Source organism: Agelaius phoeniceus, chromosome 6, assembly GCF_051311805.1.
Source record: "Agelaius phoeniceus isolate bAgePho1 chromosome 6, bAgePho1.hap1, whole genome shotgun sequence".
NCBI classification, from domain to species: domain Eukaryota; kingdom Metazoa; phylum Chordata; class Aves; order Passeriformes; family Icteridae; genus Agelaius; species Agelaius phoeniceus.
Genome location: NC_135270.1, coordinates 57,423,210 through 57,447,572, shown reverse-complemented (window position 1 = coordinate 57,447,572; position 24,363 = coordinate 57,423,210). Strand labels below are relative to the sequence as shown.

The following is a 24,363-nucleotide window of genomic DNA, read 5'->3' as shown; positions in this document are numbered from 1 at the left end:
GCGGCCCCGGCCAGCCCCGCCCCCGCCACCCCATTGGCTGCAGCGGCCGCCATCTTCCGTCCATGGAGGCAGGGAAGGAAACGACGCACGGGAAGGGGATTGGTGTAAATGTGGAGGGGCGGGGCCAGCCGACAATCGGTACGGTCTGATTGGCTGGCGCAGGGAAACCCCGCCCCGGGCGCGCGGGCGCGGCTGCGCTCGGCCATGGCGGGGTTGGAGCGCCCCGCCAGGGAACGGGCACGGGAAACGGGAATGGCTCCGGGGTGACACACGGAGCTGCGCCCTCCGGGACAGCAGGATTATTTCCTAGGAGGGACCCAAACGCGAAAAAGGACAAGAAGGTTAATTAGATTTTCCCAGATACTTTTTATTTTTTTTCCAGTTAAACTTCCAAACAGTATTTTTTCTCCTTTTCTTATTTGCCAATTACTAGGCTAACACATCCAGGCTATGAAAAGGAGGATGGCATAACTAAACATTTGCTTCTTTTAATGTTTTATTTATATTGCTCCAAGTTTTGCAATTCAAAATTCCTTGTTCTACTCTGAATTTACTGTTCAGCACTGATGAGTAGCATTGATCCATAACCTTGGATGGATGGATGTTATTCAGTGAGGAAAATATTTTGTACCTTTATTTTCATAGCAGTTAAAATCACATATATGGTCTTTTCTGAAAAATGATGTAATATTACCAATATCATGGACAAATAAATAATTTCAAGACGTTTTTTAAACATAGAAATATTTTCATTAGCTAGGTTTGCACTTCCTTTTTTAAAAATGGAAATTAAGAATTTGAGCTATGTATTGTTCTAGCAAGATAAAAAAGGCTTTAGCTAAACCCCATGACATGGTCAAGTTTCATGGACAATGACCATAGAGCAGTATAAAAAACACACCTTGTAGTTCAGTCTAATGCCACCTTAAAGCAGAAAGTCAATCAAAAGACTTCAAAATACTGACAATTTCATTTGTCTGTCACTAGCTGTGTGCAGTATTTTAATTCTACATGCTCCAGTATAACTGTTATTTTTACTATTTCTGCTTATAAATAATGCATGTATTTATGTTCTACCAGTGCAATTATCTGTCTGTGAGCAGAGATTACCCTTTTCTGTTGATAACTCTGCAACATTTTGAGTAGTTTATTAGAATGTGCATTCCTGAGGATGCACAGCTCACCGAACTGCCATGAAAAAGTGCCCCTTTTTTGTTTATTTTTGCTCCTTAACAGTTATTTGGTTGACATTTTTACAGTGCACTGAACATAAAAAAAAATATTTGGATACATCAAAGCACAAAGACCCGAATGACACACTCATGTTTTCATAGTAAATACCTTTCCCTCATTCTGAACCCTCGTCCTGCCAGAGCTGTCACCCAGAACTAAAGCCTGCCCACACTGGTGAGATTAGTGCTGAAGATTTCCAAACAGGAGGCAGATGATTCCACTGAGAACACAATATGCATTATAAGACTGTATTAGAAATGTCAGTGTTCCAATAATATTTTCAGCTGGTAGTTTTTCATCTGAGTTTCCCCGGGGCAGTTGCCACAAATTCATCAAATACCTTCTGTTCATTGTTCACGTGGTAAAAACAGCTGCAGGATCAACTGGAAAGCCACAGTTTACAGCCACGGGTTTGGTGCCCAGCACTCCCAGCAAAGTGCAGCTGTATTAACAGCAAATGCCATTTTTTGGATAGCACACCAATGCTGCTGAGTCACAGGGTACCATGCATAGAGATGCAGCTGTGACTTTTACCACAGGAATTGCAGGGCAGATGCTCCAGAGATCACTTGTAACTCTTGACAGATACTTTACAGACATAAGAGGTATTTTGAGAAAGGAATCTTTAAGATCCCCACCTTAAAAACAACTGAAGTCTCAACAAATCTGAGTTTCAGGGTCATGTACTCTAGGCCAGAGGCCAAGAACTCAAACAGCAAATTGTCTGGAATAAGAAATTTTTTTTTATTTTTATTTTTGCTGTGTGTTTGCATCTACCTACTATGCCAAGGTTATTTTTGTGGCAGTGTAGTTTGGCTTGCAACTTTTTCAGTGTAACGATTTGTAATTAGCTCCTATGTGCATGGAGACAAAGTGTTACATTCCAGGGATCAGTGAACATAACTCCATCAGCAGATTCCTGCAGCTGAAGTGGCAGAAGTTAACGTGGATTGCTGGAGAAAGGGGTTTATTTTTAACATCTTTAAAGGTACAGCTCATTTGTTTCACTTGTCAGTTCTCCTCTGTTGGGGATAAGGGGGAGGGAGGAGCTTGCAAACCTCTCTGGCATTTTTTGGCAGTTCTATCTGCAGAACTTGATACAATGTACAAGGGAGGCAAATTTATTATGACTGATGATAATCAGGTTTTGGGATTCACTGAAGGCACTTCAATGCTTAATTGCCACTTAGTGCTGAATAAGCATTTAATAAACCAAAATCAAGGGCTGATTAAATTATATACTCTAATTACAGAGTACAATAAAAGGAAGTTTTGATTGCAAAGTCAAGTTGTTGGGTAAGAGCACCATTTTTAGAGGTCAGCTCAGAGTTAGCAGTGCCTGACTTCACATAACCTAAGCTAACTTCCTTCATCCTGCAGTAACAGAGATGTGTCTTTCATCTCTTTGCTACAACAATCCTTCATTTTAATAATGCTGCTGTTGGTAATAGTGCTCACAGCGTCTCATACCTGCACAGGGTGCCAGGTTAGGATGTTTTATTGGATCCTGTTGAAAGCAAACACCTGGGCCCTGCACTGAGGGCTCTTCCTCAGCCTCCCTGTTTCCTGTAGCTGTCCCTAAGAAGCTGAGTGGATGTTCTAGGCACATTCAGATAGAAAAACAGACTGCAGACACATATTTCTATTTTCCTGGTCATCCTCACTACCTGAACAGGCCTGCTAGGGGTGTAAATATTGAAATTTGATCTTTTTATTGGCAGTTTTGTTAGTGGTAAGAATTCCAGATTCCTCCCTGAAGCCAAAAGATCAAGCTGGGCACCAAAGCAGGAGCCTTCCTTCCACCTGAGAGGCAGCAGAGGGAACACCCAAAAGTGCACAGTTCACCCAATGCATGCTCAGTTTTTTCTGTACTTGTACAGAGGCAAAACAGCAGAGCCAAGCTTGAGCCCTTGCCTTCCTGCTGGCTCTTCCCAAGAACCTCAGGCAACCCTCCCACGTGTGGGATTCCTGAATGCAAAGGCATGCATTGTAAAGCAGCTCAGATCTGCTGCTTACTGCCTCTTGGGAGGGGCAATTCCTTGAGAAGGGAGATTTGTCAGATTGCACAGGCTGTACAGGTTTTTGTTGGGAGGGTACCATCTTTATTTTTGCTTCAGCATCTGATCTGCTTACCCCAGCTGAGACAGGTTGGGGTGAGACAGAGATCCCTTACAGAAGGCTGCTCCCCAAAAGCCCAAGCTCAGCACAAGGCCACTGTATCAGATGTGTATTCCAGAACTCTGGATCCTAGAACAGGGTTCTTGCATAACTACTGAAGTGTCTTGTATATAAATTCTAAAATAGCCATTTTTTTTGCATTGACAAGAACAAATCTGGCAACCAGAGGTTTAAAAAAGGTTCCTAAACAGGCTACTAAGTGTAAAGAGCCAACCTGGCCCAAAGCATTTATTATTTTTCTCTCAGTTGTACATTAGTGAGGTTAGTCAGCCTGAAGTCTAGACACAATACCAACACTGACACACAGCCAGTGCATCAGGAAAGAGCTGAACTGCTGCTGCCAGGCAAGAGAGTGCAGTGCTAATTACCATGGCTGGGAAATCACTTTGACTGCCAGAGCTGTTCACTCTGGGCTTTTACCACCGTCTTAAAGAGATTAGCAACTTTTCCACCTTCAAACCTTATTAAAAATGATCAGAGAAAGCATTATGTCCCATAAGCATCATGTTAGATAAAATATTCTCACTCTTAAAGCTGGAAGTTCCAATTTGAGTAAAAGCTTTATTTCATTTAGAGTTTCAGCATCTGCAGCTGATGTACTGCAGTCCACAGCAATAACCACTAAGCAATCAGGAGCCATTACAGCATGAATAATGCTGCAAACACTGCATCACCAAAACCAAATTAATCAAGTACCTGCTGCATACAGTGAAGCATGGGAAACAGCATCCCTGAATTTCCAGTTCAAAAATCTTTGCAAGTTAGTAGAAATCTGGGTCATCATGTTCTGAAATGTAATCATTCTATAGGCAGCAAACATGATTACATCCCTTTGCCTAACAGCATGAGGTAAGCAATTGCAAAGGAATTCTTCATTACAGGCATTATTTTGGCAATCTTCCCAAGGCAGTTGCAGATTTGATTAGCCACCAGGACTGAACTCTCTACAGCAGGAATTCCCACCCACATATGGCTGTGGCATCCCAGGAGAGATGAAAAAACATGCTGGGTTCAATATTCCAAGGTAATTTTTCAGCTGACATGGAAGCAGAATGTATTTTCTGCTTATGTTTGCTAAGCTACTGCATCAAATCAGCCTTACACATATAAGGGGAAAAGAACTTTCAGAAAACAAATTTTGGGGTTTGTTTTGGGGTTTGAATCCATCCACAAACTCAAATCTTGTCCCTGAGCACTGGAAGGAATAAAGACAGTAACACAACTGAATCCAACAGGAGTTTATTACCCACACATTGCAGGTGAAGTTAGACACTTCAGTTACCAGTCAATATAAGCTAAATTGACAACTCAGGAAGTGTATAATGAGTACAAAATCATTAACAAGAGTAAAACAAAGTGCTGATGTATTCATTTTTAAAACATCAGTTGTATACTATTATACAGCAAACATATAATCCTCAACTTAGGGCTTGCATCTCAGTTGTTTGGGTTTTTTTTTAAATCAAGTTCTCCAAGAGGTTGAGAGACTGGGTTACAACTGCATTATTTCCCTAAAGGCTACTAACATACAGCCTTACCTTACACAGACAACGCTGGCTTGTATTGTATCAACTTCCTTTTATCAGGGAATGCAGGAAACAGAGGAAAAAATCTATACATAAAAAAATTAAGCTCCAATACACAATATTTTTAATTTATATATGTATCTATATTGTACTACAGATTTCATATAAATCAATTGTAGGCCAAATTTTGGCATAATTTTTAAGTGCATTAAGTTTAATACAAAATCTCCCTCAGACTCTACTCTTACTGTTCCCATTACTTGCTCCTGAACTGATCTTTTTCAGTTTTGATACTTCAGTCATCTAGAATTGTCTTAAAAGCTAATTTCCATTTCAGTAATATCACTCTTATCTTTCACTACACTTTCTAGCAAAAATAAACTTGTGGGAAAACTTAGTGACTAATTTAGTCAAAGTTTAGTGACTAATAAAATTCTCCAACCTGATGGGAATTATTTACATTTACTAGTCAGTATCTTTAAGGTACTGTTATCCCATGTACCCTCTCCTCTCCTCTGATCCTACAGGAACAGTTACTGATCATACACTGCAAGCACACCCTGCTTTCTTTTCTTTTCTTACAAGGCCTCCTACCAATATGCAAGTAATTTCTGGTACAGAATGGAGTGCAAAGAAATTTTTCTAATGCATGGCTAAATTTGCTTCAAAACCAGCATGTGATACTTGCTTGTTAGAGAACACCTAAAGTGCTTTGTCCTCTCTGCCACACAATATCACATTTTGTTTCTAATTCAGCTTTCATTGCCTTTGTTCAGTATTGCAAGAACAACGATGTTAGTGACCCACTTAATCTATCAATTTGACCAATATATCATTTGCAGTAAATTTTAAAACAGGCTTATATTTTTTTTTTCTGAAACAAAAGGCCACTTAAGCTTTCCTACAGAATGAAGTCTGGCAAGGTGTCATTCAACTTCCTCCCACAAAAAAGTTAAGTTTCCTCAAAGTCGTTTGCAGAATACAGAGATAAATTATATAACCAACAAACATTCTACTTGAGACCAAAGAACCACTCAAGAATCAATTACAATAAGTTGAGTCACAATACCCCAAGAAATCAATTCTCTCATTTTATCTACTGACTTTATTCTGGGGTCTCTTCATTCACAGAATTATGGTACAGAGGGGGAGTGTTAGAAATGTGCAGCCAGTCCCACCTACAGAGAATGGACTTCCAAGGTGAGCCCTTTAGGAATCTCATATTTTAACAAGGAGAATCACCCAAAAGCAAGGCTATCACATTTAGAGCTGAGTCATTTCACACTCACTGAGCCTGCTCCCACGTCAGCACAGCCTTGCCCTTCAGGCTTCATTCTCAGTGTCCTGTGGAAGGAACCCAGTGCAGAACTCCCAGTAAAGTTAGCAGGAGTTTGACAGCAATGCCCCTTCATACCACTGGATTATTAAATATCTTCTGTATGGTGTGTGAAAACTGGATTTTTTTATTGAGAAAGCACATACTGAAACAGAAACAACTTTTAGCACAACAGATGTATTTACTTACAGCATGCAAGGATTTGTTTTTATATATTTTTGCAGCTAACAACCCTTAATTATTTACAAGTTCAAAATTACAATCTTCACATAAGTAGCAATTGCTTACAGAAGTTCTGGACACTCTCTCAGAAATAAGCAAAAAAAGGAGTAAAAAATACTGAGAGCAGTAATTAAAAAAACAAAACAAAACAAAGGAAAACATACTAGCTTCTAATATCCAGACAATTTAACACTGTTCTGGTAAGAAAAAAAATAACACAAAAGCCACATATCACATTTGGAGATGCCATTTTAAAAGAAATGCATCTTTCTGTTTGGTTTTTCTTTCCAGGAGAAATGCTGCACATAACCTTAAAAAATTCCAAATAAATAAACAACACCCAACTCCCTTTGGTTTGCCAATTTACCTGCAAGTTGCTCCTCCACCTCCTGCTCAGAGACCCAACAGCTTCACAGGTGATCACACAGGAGAAAGCAAAAGCAATGCTTTTTTATAAAAATGAAACATTTTTCCAAAAGAAGAGATTGTAAAACTCACCCAAGATGCACATGTCAGTTCTGAGTGAGGGCCAGGCCAGAAAAAATCCTGCCATTATGTTTAAGGCAGTCTCAGACTAATTTGCATCTCTTCAGCCTCTTGGAAAACAGAATTTTGTGTCAGACTGCTCTCTACCTGCCTGTTGGTTTAAAGGTTTATTTCACACAATAATTAAAAAAGGCAAATTTAGCCTGCAGCTTTTTGTAATAAATGTGCATTCATAGCTGGTTCTGTGAAGTATATTTCTCTCTGGGATCAAGGGAGTTCACTAGCAGGATGTTTTTGCACCACGTCATAAAGGTTTTCAAGCATTTTTCCTTCTGGAAAGACATTTGACTATCTCTTAAAGCTATGTTAACTTTATTTATAAAGAATTTGGTACCAGCTGGTGCTCACACTAGAAATATTTTTCATGTTTAACTCTAAGAATAGATTAGGGCAAAGAAAGTGCTCCAGTTTTACCTGCTGCTTTGTTATGCCCAATTCCAAGGAAACTTAGCTTATCAGTAAACAAAATTATACAACAATACAAATACTTTACTTGGATTTCTAAGCATTGGCATGTCTGTAATTCTTTATCCTCTAAAGGTATTCGTATTGCATGACATTTTGTGCTAACTGCCCTCTCGAGCCTAACCCCTTATAAAACATGAAAACAGAACAGGAGAACTTTTTCTCATGTAAACATCAGTGAAGTAGTTGCTGAAGGTGCTGTACAGACATTCTGATGGACATTTCCTGGGTAGTGGAACATGGAACATGATGGTTTGAACTTACTCAATGTACTGTATAAAAATATAAAAAATAAATTTATGACAGTAGAATAAGCTACAGTACAATTTTCCTTAGCCTGTTGAAAGCTCTGTGTGATCTTTTCACCCCTTCCAGATCCTCCACAGTACATCTCATGTTCCATCAATACTACAAGAGAGCAAGCTAGAAAATACAGCTTTAATTATGCTCTTTATGATGTAAACTTGGTTTCTACAAGTCCAATATGTACCTTAAAAAATTAGTTTTGCTCACTTACCTTTTCTATCCTAGAATTTAAACATTTTTTGCTATAAACTGTAAAGCTAGGATATTTAAGGAGAATATGCTCTAAATTTCAGAGAAAGTTAGCCTATTATTTTTAACAGTCCTCAGACTAATTAAATATAATTGAAACTACACCACTTGCTTAGGGCTTTAAGCATAAGGCATTTTGTGTACATTCCCCCAGCTATTTATTTAATGGCTATCTTGGTGTGTGAAGCCAGATCAGTGGAAATCCCACTCTCCAAACCCCAGAAACCAATTAACCTCTAACTGCACATTCTGCATTGAACTGCAAAAGAGGAACAGACACAAAAATCAAATCCAGAAATACACATTAAAACCATTTTCTACTGAGTGAGGTCTTTTCAGCTGTGGAAGTTGTTGAACACTCTCAGTTTTGGATACCTCAGTTTGAATACATTCCTAGCAGTGCATGCAGAAATGCACCAGAAAAGTGGAGATTTTCACATCATCCAGTGCCAGCGTACCATAAACCTCGTCTGCTTCAAAGAAAGTGAAGTTAATTTTGTCAATCTCCATATTAACAGCTTGGAGAGATCTCCAACACAAAAAACCTTCTAAAACCAAATACTGCTTACAAAAATGTAGGCTTTGTATTCTATCTAATCACCATATTTGCCAACCAAATTATGCTTTTCCTGAAAAACAAGTACAATACAAAATTAAGTAATTTGTGCCTGCTCAGACACTAAGACAGCGCTTCCTGCAGTGTTCCTGACATGGAAAGAACAGATCAGGCAACACATGAACAAGACAAAATGAAACAGAAAAAAGGCACATGAAATTACACTTGAAGGGAAAAGGATCATGAAAAGCTCAAAAGCACATAATAAAATCCTGCCAAATTTAGACATCACAAACCATTCATGCATTGACCATCCTGCCTTGACTCCTCACAATCTGTCAATCAGAATGATTACAAGTTTACTTTAATTGTTACATTGTCTTATAGCTATCTAAATTGGGTAAGTGATTATCACCTTTAAATATAGTATGTTAATGCATAAAAATACGAATTTTTCTAGAATAATATTTTCTAACCAAATACCTAAAAGCAGTGGTCCTTCTAGATTAGTTTGGAATAATAAGTGAAGCCCATTTCTTTGCAGAATGGGGTGCTTTTATTGTTTATATGTTGAAATAATTAATTTTGAATATCCATCCACTGTATAAACAATCTCCAGAAAAATATATCCTCTTGCAGTAACTTACAATACACATTAAAAATACTTACAAAAGGGACTATTGTTCATTTACAATATCTTGAGCTCAAGGACACAATTCCTGGGTCATTTCATTTATGCAATTTTGATCAGTAAAAACTGGACATTCTGGTTAACTCGGACCATGTCAGCAACATGGACAATTAACATTTTTTAATATCTGCCTAATTACGTAGGATTTTCCATAAAATTAGGCATTTTTACATCACAGTATATATGGCATTTCTTAATTTAGCAACAGAAAGGCACAGTTATTAAACCATAAAATACAGTACCTGAATTATATATACTCTAGTAATATCTACCAATGCTAATCCAGACATTTTTCTCTGCAAAGGGGGCTAAAGAAAAAGGCTTTTGCTTGTTTATTTAGAAAAATTCACCCTCATTATGAGTTTGGTCCATTAAAAATACCTATTAATTGAAATACCTTGAAGCAGGACTTCAGGAAAGAATAGAAGAAAGCAAATGTAACAGTTTATGGTCCAACAACTTGAATTAATTACTGTGAAATGGCAAACAGATCATGAATGGAGCCTTCTGATCAGCTGTCAGACACACCTGCTGAAGTGTCAGTGTTCACAGGTACAGCCTGGCAGCCATCCCAGATACATTCACTGCATCACACACACACAGACTTGGTTACAGCAATAAGTCCAAAAATCAGCATTTACAGAGGTCAGCACTTCTCCTGGACTGATGCTTGACTGCTGGCCCTAAACCATCCCCAGAGATGTGCAAAGCCCTTTAAATGCTTTGCTTGCTTCGTATTGCTGTTAATAGGAAGGCCCTAAAGCCAAGCTGGCTGGCCTTCCCTTAGCAAACTAGTGCACCTCCTCAAAAAGCAACTAGCTCAGTTCTCCCTACCCAAAGTGATCCAACTGCATCAGGAAAGACCAATGAAATGGAAGAGGCAAGGAACAATGAACATGAGGGAGAAGCCCACCATTCCGTAGGTAATGTAGCGATAGGGCAGCTCCACCTCCATGCGCTGCCGGGCTCTCCGCACGTCGCCCTGCGGGATGCGGAACATTTTGCACGCCAGAGGAATCGTGGCTTTCTTCATGGCCACTTTTGTTAGCAACAGAACGATGACCCCAATCAACAAGCGCAGGATGGCCTTTCCAAACGCAGTCACAGTGAGGGAGGACAGGGACAAGGGCAGGGTGTGGGGAGCAGGGTCCAGCTGCAGACCCAGGATGTAGTTGACGTGAGAGCCGCAGGCCACGCCGGCACCGCAGCCCAGGATCTGAGCCGTGTCTCCTCGCGACGTGCTCCACGTGTCCAGGGTGAAAGAGAAGATGCCCAGGGCCAAATGGAGACTGATGATAATTAAGGGTGCATATTTGTAAGTTAAGTTGAAATTGTCAATCAGGTCCACAACTGGATGGAAGATAAGCAGGATAAGAATAGCGTACAGAAATCCAGCAATAACGTCCTGTTGAAGAGAAAGATATGGTTTCAGTGTAGTAACTATTTTAAAAAGGCCCTCAAGTTACATTAACAAGAATTCAAGCCTAGCTGCTGTAGTGTTAAAAGCAACTTGTGGATTCCCATCTCTTACCTTTCATAGGATTGTATCTTTCTTATGTTAAACATAAGGGAAGGAATTGCATTTGATGACCTATTAACAAATCACCTGCATCCTGACCAGATCATGAATGAAGTTGTGATCAAAGGATCCTTCACTGAAGTTGCAGGTCTGGACTTTCTAGTAAGGCCTGTTGCAACAGGGCAAGGGGTGATGGTTTTAAACTAAAAAAGGGGAGATTCAGACTGGATATAAGGAAGATATTTTTTTTCCAATGAGCATGATGAGGCACTGGTACAGGTTGTTCAGAGAGGTGGTGGATGCCCTGTCTCTGGAAACATACAAGGTCAGGCTGGACAAGGCTCTGAGCAGCCTGTTCTGGTTGAAGATGTCCCTGCTTATTGCAGGGGGCTAGGACTAGATAATCTTCAAAGGTCTCTTCCAGCCCAAAACTATTGTGTGATTCTTCTATGATTTTTCTGCTGGCAACACTGGTCCCTGCCCAGGGCCAGGGCATTCCAACCTACAGTCAGCACAAATCCAGCTCAGCTAAATATGTTCTGCCAACTTAGGTTTGCTGAAACAGCTCAACAGAGGCTCTGAGGGCCTGGGTGCCAACACACCCAACACTGGCAGCAGCAGCAGTCAAGGACCACTGCAGTCAGGCACTAAAGCACCTTCAACTTTCACTCCAGCTTCAGAATTAACAATGATGGAAGAGTGGGAACTATTTCCAAATATTAAAGGAGAGGAAGAGATAACCTCTGTGGCTTCCTAACTGATTTTCAGTTTTACTATTGTTTTTAAAGGTCTTTTCTTAATGAAAAGGTTACCCAATGATTTTTTACTTCAGCATTAAATTTCAGTTAACTCTTGACTGATCATTCAGTTGCATGGAACTCTCAGCTTCTTTTGTCATGTTTGATTGTTAAAGAAGAATTTGTGCAATCCAAGCACTACAAAGTGGCCCACCTTCACTTTCATGCTTATCAGCTCTTCCACATGAGCCAGGAAATGGGACTTCAATCAGCAGAGTTTGTATTGCTCCAGCTTCTATGAATTTTTTTAAATTTGCTTCCACTAATTGAAAGCTTGATAAAAGCTCCACTAAAATTGACTGACATAAACATCAGACTTGCTCATTTCAGAAGCAACAAAAAAACCTTTCTGCTCTATTTGGCACCTACTCCCCCCAAACTCAGGCACGGGGGTTGATGCACATTGCAGGCACCATGTGGTGAACTCCATTCCCTCAAATTCTGCAGAGGATTCAGATGTGAAACTGCAAAACAGCTCTGTCTGCTTGCTCACAATTTGTGGCACAACTTTGTTCTATGACATTTTGTGTCAGTCCATCACATCATCCTTGACAGAATGGTTTTAGATTGGAAAGCCTCCTAACTACTGATGCAAAAATGTAATTTAGTTTTTCTGAGCTACATTATTTTCCCATACTCCTTTTCCACTGTGTTCATCTACCAGCTTTTCTACTCCCTACCAGACTTTACCTTTTCTGTCTGTTAGCTTTTCTTCTAGCACATGATCCTCAAAAACATCTTGAGCCACTCTCATCAGTGGTCTTGCATTGTGATTATCACTTGTAGTGTTCTTGTTTTGTCATTTCTGCATTGTATACATTTGTGTTTCAGTTTGGGGAGTTTTAATCTGTTTAATAAATGAGTGTTTTCCAAGATGAAAACTTTGTTACCTGGATTTAAAAACTCTGGTAAATGAAACTCTAGCATGTAGAGTGGCACTCCAAAATGCACATGCTTTGAGCAGCTGACGTGGAAGGAACTTTAACAGCCACTTTCTCATCCTACAAAATGATTTCTACTCTGTAGAGGAAAATTTACTCTACACTTTAGAGCAGTCATCAATTTCTGCACTAAAAAATGACATTAAACACTTGTTAAGTTTCAACCATGGACTGAGTTTATAAAAGACAAGTATAAGTTTAGCATGAGAGCCATTTTTAGCTGTTTAATCAATTTCTATGCTGAAGAAATATAAGTCTTCTGTTTCTGTATTGTAGGACACTACAAAAACATACATCTATATATAATTATTGCACTGTAAAACCTTCAATGTGATAGAAGTTTATTAAATCAGAACAGGATTAAACCAGAAGTTCAGTAGTAGATTAGATTATTTTCTTACCAAAATTGAATGCATTCCCATATAAATTCGACTACAGCAAACCAAAGAACACCAGCAGAATGCCAGGATCAGTCCAAACATGAGGGGATACTGGTAGGGAAAAAAATGCAGAAACCATATTAGAATTTGAAAAAAATAAATAAAAAAACCCCACTCTATGAGCATTCTATAATTAATTCCAATTAATGCCACTGATGTTTACCCTTTTCCTTGCCCTAGCCTCCACAAGCCTAGCAGAGCACCTTTTCATAAATTGTTAAGTCAAACTTTCAATCTTCCCCATCTTCTTTGCATTCAGGATATATGAATTTCAGTGCTTTTATCAGACTTTTTCAAAGCAGTAAGAAATGTCTCCATCTCTGTAGCAGTTTTCTTGCCATGCTCTGATATCCCAAACTGACCACATGGGCAGAGACAAGTGTGTTAAACTGCAACAGTTTTACACTGGGTGAAGCACCTCCATCACATATTTAGATTGTTGGCAATTACTCAGGCAGAATCGAGGCTTCACTTCTTTCCTGAAAAGAAGGAACTCATAACAAAATTACAAAGAAATTCAATTCCTTCCTCAATTCTTGGTTTTAGGGCTTCAGCAGTCATTGACTCAATATCTGGGCATCAGCATGAAGCTCCTAAAACAGTAATCTTTTTTGTTCTTTCCAAACCCACATAAATTTCCTCCTACAAGTCACATTTGTTAGACAAAAATCATCAAATAATTACTTCCAATTATTTTTGCCTTCTCACATTTTTTTTAATAAGGACTGTTTACCAGGAAGAAATAAAATACTTTGCTTTAAAAAGCACATATCATGTATAGAAACATAGTTTCTTGACTTTCTGAGGTTTTGGCTAAAACTATGCTAATTTACATATTACAGCACAGTATGAAATACTTTCCCCACTATTGCAAAATGTCGTACCAGACAGGATACAGCTTCCTTTTTTGCCACTATTCTATAAAAGACACAGTCACAAGATAAAATGGCAAGTTTCCAAAACTGCTTCTCTTCCTACAATAAACATGTTCAATATAAACAGGCAGCCAAGATGTACTCAAACCCAGGAACAAAATCTACAGGCAGTTTTCTTGCCCTTTCCCTTGTTCCTTTCATAGGTAACCTGAAGGGTAGAATATCCAACAAATTCGAGAAAATATCTTTAAAATTACTGGAGGAAGTTGTGTGTCCTCTGTGAAGGCCACTGAACAGATTGTAAAGTTCCAGAAATCAGTCTTTCTGTAAAAGGTCTGAGATAGGATTATCACTCTTCTGCATTTTTCCAACCTTCACTGAATTCTCAACTGCAGGACCATGTTGGCATAACAAAACTAAAATAAATAACATTCTCGAACTAAGAGAAAATCAGGAAGCTTATGTTTCACATAAGAAGCAGATTTCACATTAAAATAAATACTAAACACAAACTTAACATAACATAAATACTAAACAGCTATAGTTGTGTTCCATCTAGACTAAACTCTATTTCCTGTAGAAACATTTGTCTTTGCTTCTATCACATTCATCTACAAACTGGATCTAAACAGAACTGTGTATCTGTGACTCACTTCTGACTGCAACGATGAAGGAACAAACTCAGTTTCCTGCCTTTCAGAACTCTGTTAACCCCGGGCAATGCACCAGTAACTCTGTCACACTCACACATGATGGCAGAGTTATCAGATACCAACACTGCTACAGCAGCCACAAAAGCAGCTCTTTGGTACCTCACAAGTGCAGCCACATCCCTCTGCCCCTCTGTGCTTTGCTTTCAGGGAAGGAGGAATGCTGCCTGCACAGCCACACACCCTCCCTGCACCCTCCAAGGACTCCCCCAGCAGAACTGCTGCATGTGCAGGCACAGCTGTACCCCAGGGCCTCTGAAGCAAGAGCAGCTTCGAGTTCCAAACTGTTTTGCCATCACTTGATAGCCTGTGTCCATCCTTGTCTCCTGACACACATCTTTTGTGCTTTCAGAGCTCAATCAGGGGTAAGGCTTTTCTTTAATAAAGACTTGTCCTGTTTCTGCAGTAGCTGACAGAAAGAGAGGCTGGAGCTTTAGCAGGAAGATGAATGAAGTACCAGGCTCAGCAGGGCTCAGTAGCTGCTCATGACACTGTGGGTAAGAGGTTGGGACTGGGGGAGGGAAGAGGTTAGAGCAGCTAAACAGCAAAATCCTGAGAATAAGGAGTATGAAGGAAATAGTTAGGTGAGAAGTCTGATTTTAAGAGTCCTGAGCAGGTGACTGTAAACAGCAGGCAGACTACAAATAATTCTGAAAATGAAAGAAGAGATGTTTGTGTTCAGGAACTCACTAGGGAAGGGTGTTTGAGTAAGAAAGAAACAGGAATTCCAGCTCTGAAGAATGTTTTGGAAAGATTATTTGGCTCCGTCACATCTCACTCTAATTCTGAATAAATATCCCTTAAACCATCTGAGAACATGGGCTACCTTAGTTTCTTCACAGCAAAACATGGTAGAATGGCTTGAACACCCTCAACTAGAACAGGTTGCTCAGAGCCCCACCCAACCAGGCCCTGAATGTTCCAGGAATGGGGCACCCACCTCCTCTTTGAGCAACCTGTGCCAGTGTTTCACCAGCAAAAATATAAAACTTCTTCCTGCATCTGATCTAAATTAACCCCCATTCAGTTTAGAATCATCACCCCTTCTCCTGTCACAAGAGGCCCACAGGATTTGGCTCCCATCTTTCTTACAGGAACCCTTTAATTTGTACTGATCACAAATTAAGCCCAACACCCTGGGTCCTCCTCAGCCTGTTTTAACTCCTACCTTTTAAAGCAGCCACTGGGTTTGAGAATTCCCAGAACACCAAACTGGTAGCACCTGCTTCAAAATCTGCCCTGAGGTGGCGAGACAAGCGCGTGTTTGGTCCTCACACGCAGGGCTAAGTGCACAAGGTGACTAAAGGAGAATATCAGCACTCCCACACACCTCTGAGCTCAGCAGCATGCTGAGCCACACCACCAGCAGGGACATCACCTGCATCCTTGGAAAAAGAGCTGATGCCATAAACTTACTTCCAAATTGTTGCCTGCAAGGCTGAGGTACTAGCAAGCCTTGTAATAATACTGTTTTATGAGAATGGATTTCAAACATCTCCTCTCCAAATCATAAATGAATATTCAAAGTAAAAAAGAACAGCTTTTACTAGGTTTTCTACTTAAAACCAGGCATATTTTATAAAAGACTAATGTGAAAATTTGAATAAAAACTTATATCAAGTGTTCAAAGAAGAAAGTCAGAAGCACTTTTTATTGTGTTGACTTGGGTCTCTACTGAAATGTGAGATATTAAGCAAGACAGCTGAATTCCAGCAGTTTTAGTCCCATGGTTCCTGGCATGCCAGATCAGACCTACAGAGGCACGAAGGACAAAAGATCACCAGTTTACTTCTACCCTCTTCACAGCTGGTTTTGCTCATTTGGGCATCAGAAGGCAGACTGGCATCACATGTGCTTCCAGATGAGGGTGTGGAAGGTGTCAGAGATCACAGCTGGGAGAGGCAGACACAGAAACCAGGTTTCATTCTCTCAAAATAAGAATATCCTCAAGAACTCCTTATGCCTCCCCATAGCCAACATGGCACCTCAACAATTCTGAGTGTGGTTTTTTTTTTTAATTCCATACTGCTTTCTCTTTTATAAATTAAAAAAACCCAAACCAATAAGCATGTTATTAAAAAAAAATTTAAGAAATTAATTGATTTCTTAACTTCACCTATTAAGGTAAAGCTAGGGATAAAGCTGACTGAATGACTCATTGTGTTTCAGACCTCAATTTTATTCTCATATCCAGAACCTTGTTTTGATTGAAGAAATTGAATTAAATTCATATTTGTAAAACAGCAGTGAAAATACTTCCAGTAAGTCTTTGAGAACTTTATGTCCTATGTTTTTAAAAGAAAACTCCCATCCTATAGAAAATTCCACTACATCCTCCAAAACAGCCTTGCAAACTTCTGACTGGACCACACACAAAACCCTCCCCTATCCTCCTCCTGCTCCTTGATCTTTTTGCCAAGAGACTTAATAACATAACCATTGTTTAAAAATGCTTATAAGGAAACAATCTGTCCTAAAAGCTTTGACCTAGGTCAGAAAATTCCTTCTTTCATAAGGGAACACTATTAAAAGACACTAAATGCTCACTTCTTTACCTTTCTAAAGCACATTCTGCACAGAAGTTTCCAGCACCCACAAATGATTCCAAAGTAATTTTCTAATATTTTCAGTGTTCTACAGTATTCAATGATCTTTTTTTAATTATATCACAACTCAGAAGTTCAACTCGAGTTTGAGACAATTATTTTGGGCTAAAGTCCACAGAAAGAATCCAAGCAGCACTTGCAGCACCAGGCTTTTAATAAGGTACCTGGGCCATGTACTGGCAACAGTCATGAAAAGCTATAATCAATGCTTATGGGAATGACTCCAGCACCTGGCTGGACAGAGGAGTTCAAAAAGCACAGCATAAGAATGATTTGTGAGGGAAGCAGAAGAAAAGGGAGAAGAGGATTATTAGAAAAGAGAGACCACCAATCAGTCATTTTAGGAAAAATAAACAAATTCTTTCAAATGGACAGGTGGTAAATACCACTGGTTAAGCTATATTTATCAGTGATTTTCCCCTTTCTTGCACTCACCAACATTAATACCAAGAGATAAAAACTTCAGTGTTACATATCACTACAAGAACCTCTTTTTAAAATTCCAAGATAAACTTTTCAATGCCAGTCCTGAAGGAAGTTAAAACATTTAATTTTCTGCTACACCTAATCTGAAAAGAAATTAAGGAGTAACAATAGGAATTAGCTTGTTACATCTTTTCATTGCAGTCATTAAAAAAATAATCCCTCTCTGAACACAGCAAGCAAGAATTACTTACAGCTTGCTCTGTTTATGCCCCAGTACCTAAAACTACATTTTTCTCTGCAAAATAATGTTTTCTCAGTTTAATCAGCACACCTTATTTAAAGAACAAGGAGTGCTTTTACATGTGCACAATGCACCAAGAAAAAGAAACTGCTTGAGAAGTATTACCTTTGAATACCTTTTCATCAAAAACTCTGTATCCAACCTTAGAGCATTTGTTTTTACATGTTTTTCCCCAAGACCCTTTCCATTAATTAAAGATTTGCTTAGGCAAAACTGAAAAATACATTTAATGACAATCAACACAGTCTCATGAGACAGGCTGTTGTATTCCTCTGGTAGAGATTCCCTAGTGACATTTGTCAGAACTGGCTGTGCTCTTTTTAAACTTTTAACACCTGCAAAAAACAACTTTTTTCAGTTTCCTTTACAAACTACAGGCATTAATATGGCCCATGGAAGACCTTACATCTTACACACACAAGACAAGGCCAGTGCTGACCCTCCAAATTCCCGTTTCTCTCTCTCTCAAATCATTGTGTGGGTAATTCTGTGTTTTCAGATCATCCCTTCAGCTATGCTTCCCATGTCAGAAGAGTTTTTGTTTGACTGTTTAGGAAACATGTTCAAGAAGACCAATTAGACAAGCATGCACACATCTCTTTGCCAACATCTCTTCTCAACGTTTTAGTATTTTAGCCAAATATTTGGGCTTCTCTGAGGGGTGATGTGTCTCTTTCTGAAGGGAGTGCACTTGCTCCTGCACACAGACTTTGTATGTAAGAGATGGCTTTCTATGTGTAGCTTCCAGTTTATCACTACATCAATCTTACTGCAAATGCAAGCCTTTCACCAAGGACAGACATTTAAAACAAGGGTGTGCCCCTTTCTGCAAAATTCTCACTGTAGCACTGTTGTGATTAGGCTGCTTATTCATCCCCATAACCAATTATTCCCTATTTTCAGTGGGGATCAGAGAGTTTAGCCTTTTGAAATGAAAGAGCAGGCAGACAATTCTAGAGGTAATCTTCAATAGGGGTCAGTCAGAACCACAGAGCGATGCAGATCTCCCTGAAATCCCAACACAGATCCTGTCAAACCCATCTCATTTAATTACATTCAGCAGCCTTGGCTGATAAAAGTCACAATGCAGATGAAAGATTTCTGGAAGGGAGTTTCACGTGGTACCACAGAAGAGTCTTACACAACCGGTACCACAGAGAGTCAAAAGAGCACTGAGTAAATGAAAACTGGAGCTGAAAACTGCATCAGAGAGGCCACTGGAGAACAGATGCACCCAGTGCAGGTTCAGCAGGGGTGTTTATCCAGGTCACCATTAGCAGCAGCAGGGTGGAAAGGCAGTCACTGATGACAGGCTTTGCATATCAAACACTGCCAGCCAGGTACCCAGCAGGACAGGGCTGCCATATTCAGCACCACGGGCTGCTTCAGCAGGTGAATCAGCGTTGTTAACGCAGTTAAAGGCCTGCTCCTCATCAACCCAGGCCCCGGGCTCCTGCTCAACATCAGCTGAGCTTTGCTCGGTGGCTACAGTGAGAGTCAGCAGTTCCTCATGAGCTCATTAATGCAGAGCTCAGGAAGGAGTGCAAACCCATCATTTCCTAACGCACACAGCCACTGCTACAGCCAGGCTGCATCCTGGAGGAACTCTGGACAGAAGCGAATTTTCTCTATTCCCGACTGATATTTATTTTTCTGTATTTTCTGACATTCATTTTTCTGAATTTTCTCTATCCCCTGGCTGATATTTATTTTTTTCTCCTCAAAATAAGCCAGCAGAGTTCTGACACGTTCAGGTACCATCCCAACTCAAGGACCATTTCTAATAAAATACATCATGGTGTCTATTTGAAATCAACAGTTCAAAGTAATCCAACAAAATATAAAAAATACTTTTTCCAGTAGTCTCAGCCTGAGCCTTTGGAGATTTTGTGGATAATTAGCATTCACATTATCTCTTCCTCACCCCATCTGAGACACTATATAAGCCAGCCTGGCTCAAACTGTCATGACTTCAAAGAAAGCAAGTTTTCCTCAATTTGATAAAGGTTCCTTCTTCCTACATTGTATCAAGATCTACAACCTCACTGTCTTTTAAATGTTTGCCCTTCTCTGTCAGGGTATCAGCACTTCAAAGATGGGGAGGAGGGGGGGAATCAACATTTATAACACTCCCAAATTCTCATGAGTCTTTGACATGAGCTTTGTATTTCATGGTTACTGAAGTGTCGTTGAAATAAATGGTTTTCCGTGCAGAAATGTAACATATTAAATAAATAAATGAAATAAATGAACATGGATTATGCAAGAAATCAAAAGTTTCAGGGAAGCTCTCATAATACAAGAAGAAACTGAAAAATTTGGATACAATGGACAGAACAGTTAGCTACTATGAAAGTTATCCTAATATGTAACTCGCTCCTGTCTGAAAGAGTGTCATTGAATATTCCCTATGCCCAAAGTCTCTAACTGTGATAATTTCCCAAAACCATCTTTAAAATACATTATCTCTGAAAATATTTTACTTGAACAATAGAACTATTGCATTTTTAGCAAGTATTTTCGTTTTATAGTCAAAAATCCTTTTGAATACTATGTAAAAATAATTGTAACAGGATTGCTTAAAGGCATTGAAAAATTGAAATGCACAAAGTCAACAGGCTAAGAAAAAACCCTACTGCAATCCCAATATGGTTTTAAATGGACAATCTGGGCCACACCTAGAAAAATAGGAGCACATTTTCTCTGTTCTCTGTTTTCTTCAAGGAAAAGACTGAAATAAATTGTCTTTGATAGAAAAGAACTATCACACAATAGAAGGAAGTCATAGATCACTGCAAGCAAACTGGAAATAAGCCACACAAGAAAGAGACTCCCTCCTCACTGGTGTAGCATCTTTTAGAGCAAGAGGAGCTTTCTTTGGTTTAGTATAAATTTCAAAGTGACAAACTCAAAGCTGTGTGTATTGCAGAGGAAAAGTCCCTGCAGAGAGTTACACCTGTATCTGCCTCAATTCATCCTCAGCCTCGTTCCACTATGATCTGCTGAACCAACAGTCCCAACTTTGTCTCACCACAATCAGGCTCTGATTTATTAAAATAAATTCTAAATGCCCAGCTTATAGTTGTGTTCTTTATACTAAATATATTCTTTATACTAAATATCAGTATATGTAAGTATTCTTTATACTAAATATACACAGAAAGAGGTTAAACCAACAGGTTTAAATCCAGTGACCTGCACATACTAGTAAATTTGTAGAATTTAATAAAAATAATACTAAAAACCTCTTTAATAGCTTTCCAAGAACTTCTGAGGTCAGTCTTTTTTAACAGCATTTCCAGAAAAACACCATTTTCCATGACAAAAAGATGTCACATAGGTTCTATTCCCTTTCATCAGAAGTAAAACAGAGAGAACAGAAGACGTGTCAGATGAAAGGTTAATGAAAAGACTCTAGACATGCCACTAGTTAATTACTGATTAATTTATGGAAATAATTTTAAAAGTCAGAAGTGATTTTTTTACATGAGTATCTTGAAATGACAGAAGTTGGTCTCAGAGAGGTCTTTTATTCATATTCGTTTTCTAAGAAAAAGGAATTGAAATCAAGACTCAAACACTTTGCTTCTGCATTTCTTAAGCACAGTCCTACACGAATAACAAGGCTGAATGTTTCTGATTTCTCACCATGCATCCATGGGAAATATGTTTAGTCAATTAGCAGAGTGTTTCACAGACTGCAGCGGGAGGGTTGGCAAAGCACAGATCGAACTCGGTTCATTGGCAAAAACACCATTTCACACCCTGATTGCTGCTCCTATAGAGGCCATCGAGACGGGCTCTCCCCTGCACACATGACATCAGTCTGTGCAAAGCTGATCCACTGGTACTGCTAAACGAGCTTTCCCACATGCAGAGAGTACAAATCCAGTTTGTGCTTCCAACTGACACCAGCCCTGCACATCTAACAAGCAATAATCAAATATATACAGATTTTGGTCATTTAGTAAAAACAACTCTGAGATTAGGCATCTCAGTGGCAAAACTTCAAATATTTATTTCAAACACTCAAAAAACATGACATTATTATTTTATATTTATATATATGTATGTATGTAGTTATTATGCCGCCATAACTCCAGCATATAATACTTCACCTTTTCCTAGCAAATATGAATCTCTAAGAGCTTCCTTCTGGGCACATGCATTCACCTTGCAGAAACAGATAAATAATCTTTGGTTAGAGAGGCCAAATAAAATCTCTAACCCTTAATCATCCCATTCCTTTCAGTCACCCATTCTAGATGCTGAGATAGAGCCACAAAGTGTCAGGCAGCGCCAGCAGACAAATGGTGATTGTTACCAGCAACTGGGAAGAGTTAAGCCCCTGCACGAAGCTTAGGATCAGAGTTAGTTTTCTCCACCGACATGACTTATATCCACCTTAAACCAGGTATTACAGTAAGGATTAGTAAACACTAACAACTTAAGAGTCTAATTACTGCCTAACTTCTTAAAACGCCGCACTGGACATTCACCTGGGAAAGCCTTCTCTCAGCTACTGCTGAAAGTGGTTTAGTGCGGTGATTTAGAGAGCTGGATGTGCTTTCTTTGGAGTTGCTGCTGTTGCTGTACTTCCAGCAGCCAGCGCCAAAGCACATGCCACTGCTTGCGTAAACCAGACGATCAACAGTGTTATTTTAACTTATCTATTGACCCCAAGTGCAACAGCCAGATTTTAGAGATTCTGCTGAATGAAGGTGATGAAAATATCACGGATTATCAGTTCCTGCTAATTATGAACACATTGATAGGTTGTAGAACCTCCTGAAAGTACAAATGCCAGGATCATTTCCAGGTTGTGGTTAATGAAAATAAAATCGTTAAAGAAAAGGCTAAAGCTACAACTCAGTGACGCTACAAAGTGACTCGAAGCTCAACAAGAAGCCCTTTAGTTACTGGCTCTCCACTAAATTCTCACCCTGTAAAACCAAATGCCTGTAAAAACATTAGATGCTTATCCAAACTTTGTGCAAATGGACAAGCTGGAAAAAAACCCTCATCGGAACAAAACGCAGATTATTACTGCGAACTTTTCATGCGTGCTGAGCTAATCCTCAAAACCAGCACAACTTCCATTCACAAGACAGAATTACTAGAACACTTCTCGTTACCTGAGCACTCGCTTAAAACACACACACACAAAAAAAAAAAATTAAGAGTGAGGCAAGGGAAAAAGGTACGAATGTGACGTTTTCCCAACCAAACTCAGCCACCTCCTCACCCGAGGAGGAATTAGGTCTGTCACATGGTTACACCTCGGGGATGGAAAGCGCACGGATGAGGAGGCGGAGGTGCGAGCATTACCTGCCAGCGGCCGTAGCTGAGCAGCAGGAGCGCCAGGGGGATGGCGGTGCCCGACATGGCGTGGGTGGAGGGCATGCTGTACTCGGAGTTGTAGAAGACCTCCAGCTTCACCACGGGCGGCGAGGCAGGACGCGGCCAGCGGATCACATCTTTGGTGCACTGCCCCAGGTACATCACCCACACCCAGATGATGATGAGCCTCCGGCCCAGCCAGGCGTCCACATTCCAGATGCAGAAAGGGAAAAAGAGGATGTAGAAGAGCTCGTTGCCCAGCTCCGTGCCCAGGCTGAACAGATAGTAGAGGAAGCGGCTGCGAGTGGCGAACTCCTGGCTGCCGTCCTCCTCCTCCGTCAGCGAGTTTCGGCGCGGCCTCCTCCTCCAGCGCCGCGGGGTTCCCGCCGCGCCGGGCACGGCCCCGTTCCCGGTGGGATGCGCCTGCCCGCCCGCGGGGCCACCGTTCGCCACCGGCCCCCGCTGCTCCGCGCCGGCCCAGCCCGAGGGCCCTTCCACCCCGCAGAGCCGCTGGAACGCGGCCACTTTCCGCGGGTCCTGCAGGTGGGCGGCCAGCCGGGCCAGGCGCTGGCCGAGAGACATAGCGGTGGGACCGGGGGCGCGCTGAGGACGGCGGGGGACTTCGTCTGAGTGGTGGAGAGGGGGACGGGAGCCCCGCGGAAAAGGAAAGCCGCTACCTGGAGAGAAACCCGCTGGAAGGCGAGGAGCCGCGGATACCGCGGGACTACCCTCGCCTCACCCGCTCCCTCCCGCCGCTCGCTCCTCACGCCCTACCCGTTCGCTCCCTCCCTCACGCCCGCGCCGGCCCCGCCCCGCCGCGCCTGCGCGCAGCCCCCACCCCGCGGGAAACGTCCTTGGCGGCGCGGATTGGCCGCGGCCCTCCCTCGGTCCCGCCCCCACGGGCGGCGCAGCCAATCGGAGCTCGGCGCTGCGCGAGGCGGTGCGCGGCCTGAGGCGGCCTCGAGCGTGAGGGGCAGAGGCAGCGGAGGGCGCCCCGGGGGGTGGGTCGGGGGACCGTGAGGGAGCCTCATTCTCCTCCTTCTTCTCCTCCTTCTTCGTTATAGAAACCCCGAATCAATTGCAGTGGATGAGACCTCTGA

General features: G+C 40.9%; 1 protein-coding gene across 1 annotated transcript; it reads right to left on the bottom strand.

Annotated features, from left to right (window-relative positions):
• Nucleotides 1–4,634: 4,634 nt before the first annotated feature.
• On the bottom strand, nucleotides 4,635–24,056 carry SGPP1 (sphingosine-1-phosphate phosphatase 1). The gene is made up of 3 exons (XM_054635494.2): nucleotides 23,252–24,056; nucleotides 12,967–13,056; nucleotides 4,635–10,713 (listed from the first exon to the last, which is right to left on the bottom strand). Exons 1-3 carry the CDS (start codon nucleotides 23,843–23,845, stop codon nucleotides 10,162–10,164), a joined length of 1,236 nt encoding a protein of 411 aa, XP_054491469.2. The 5' UTR covers nucleotides 23,846–24,056; the 3' UTR covers nucleotides 4,635–10,161.
• Nucleotides 24,057–24,363: the final 307 nt, after the last annotated feature.

Excerpts from the sequence above, each read along its gene's own strand:
- SGPP1 (XM_054635494.2), bottom strand. The coding sequence starts at position 23,845 with ATGTCTCTCGGCCAGCGCCTGGCCCGGCTGGCCGCCCACCTGCAGGAC. Across the intron at positions 13,057-23,251 it reads TCAGCTACGGCCGCTGGCAG|TATCCCCTCATGTTTGGACT; the intron begins GTAATGCTCGCA and ends TTTCCCTACCAG. Across the intron at positions 10,714-12,966 it reads TGGGAATGCATTCAATTTTG|GACGTTATTGCTGGATTTCT; the intron begins GTAAGAAAATAA and ends TCTCTTCAACAG.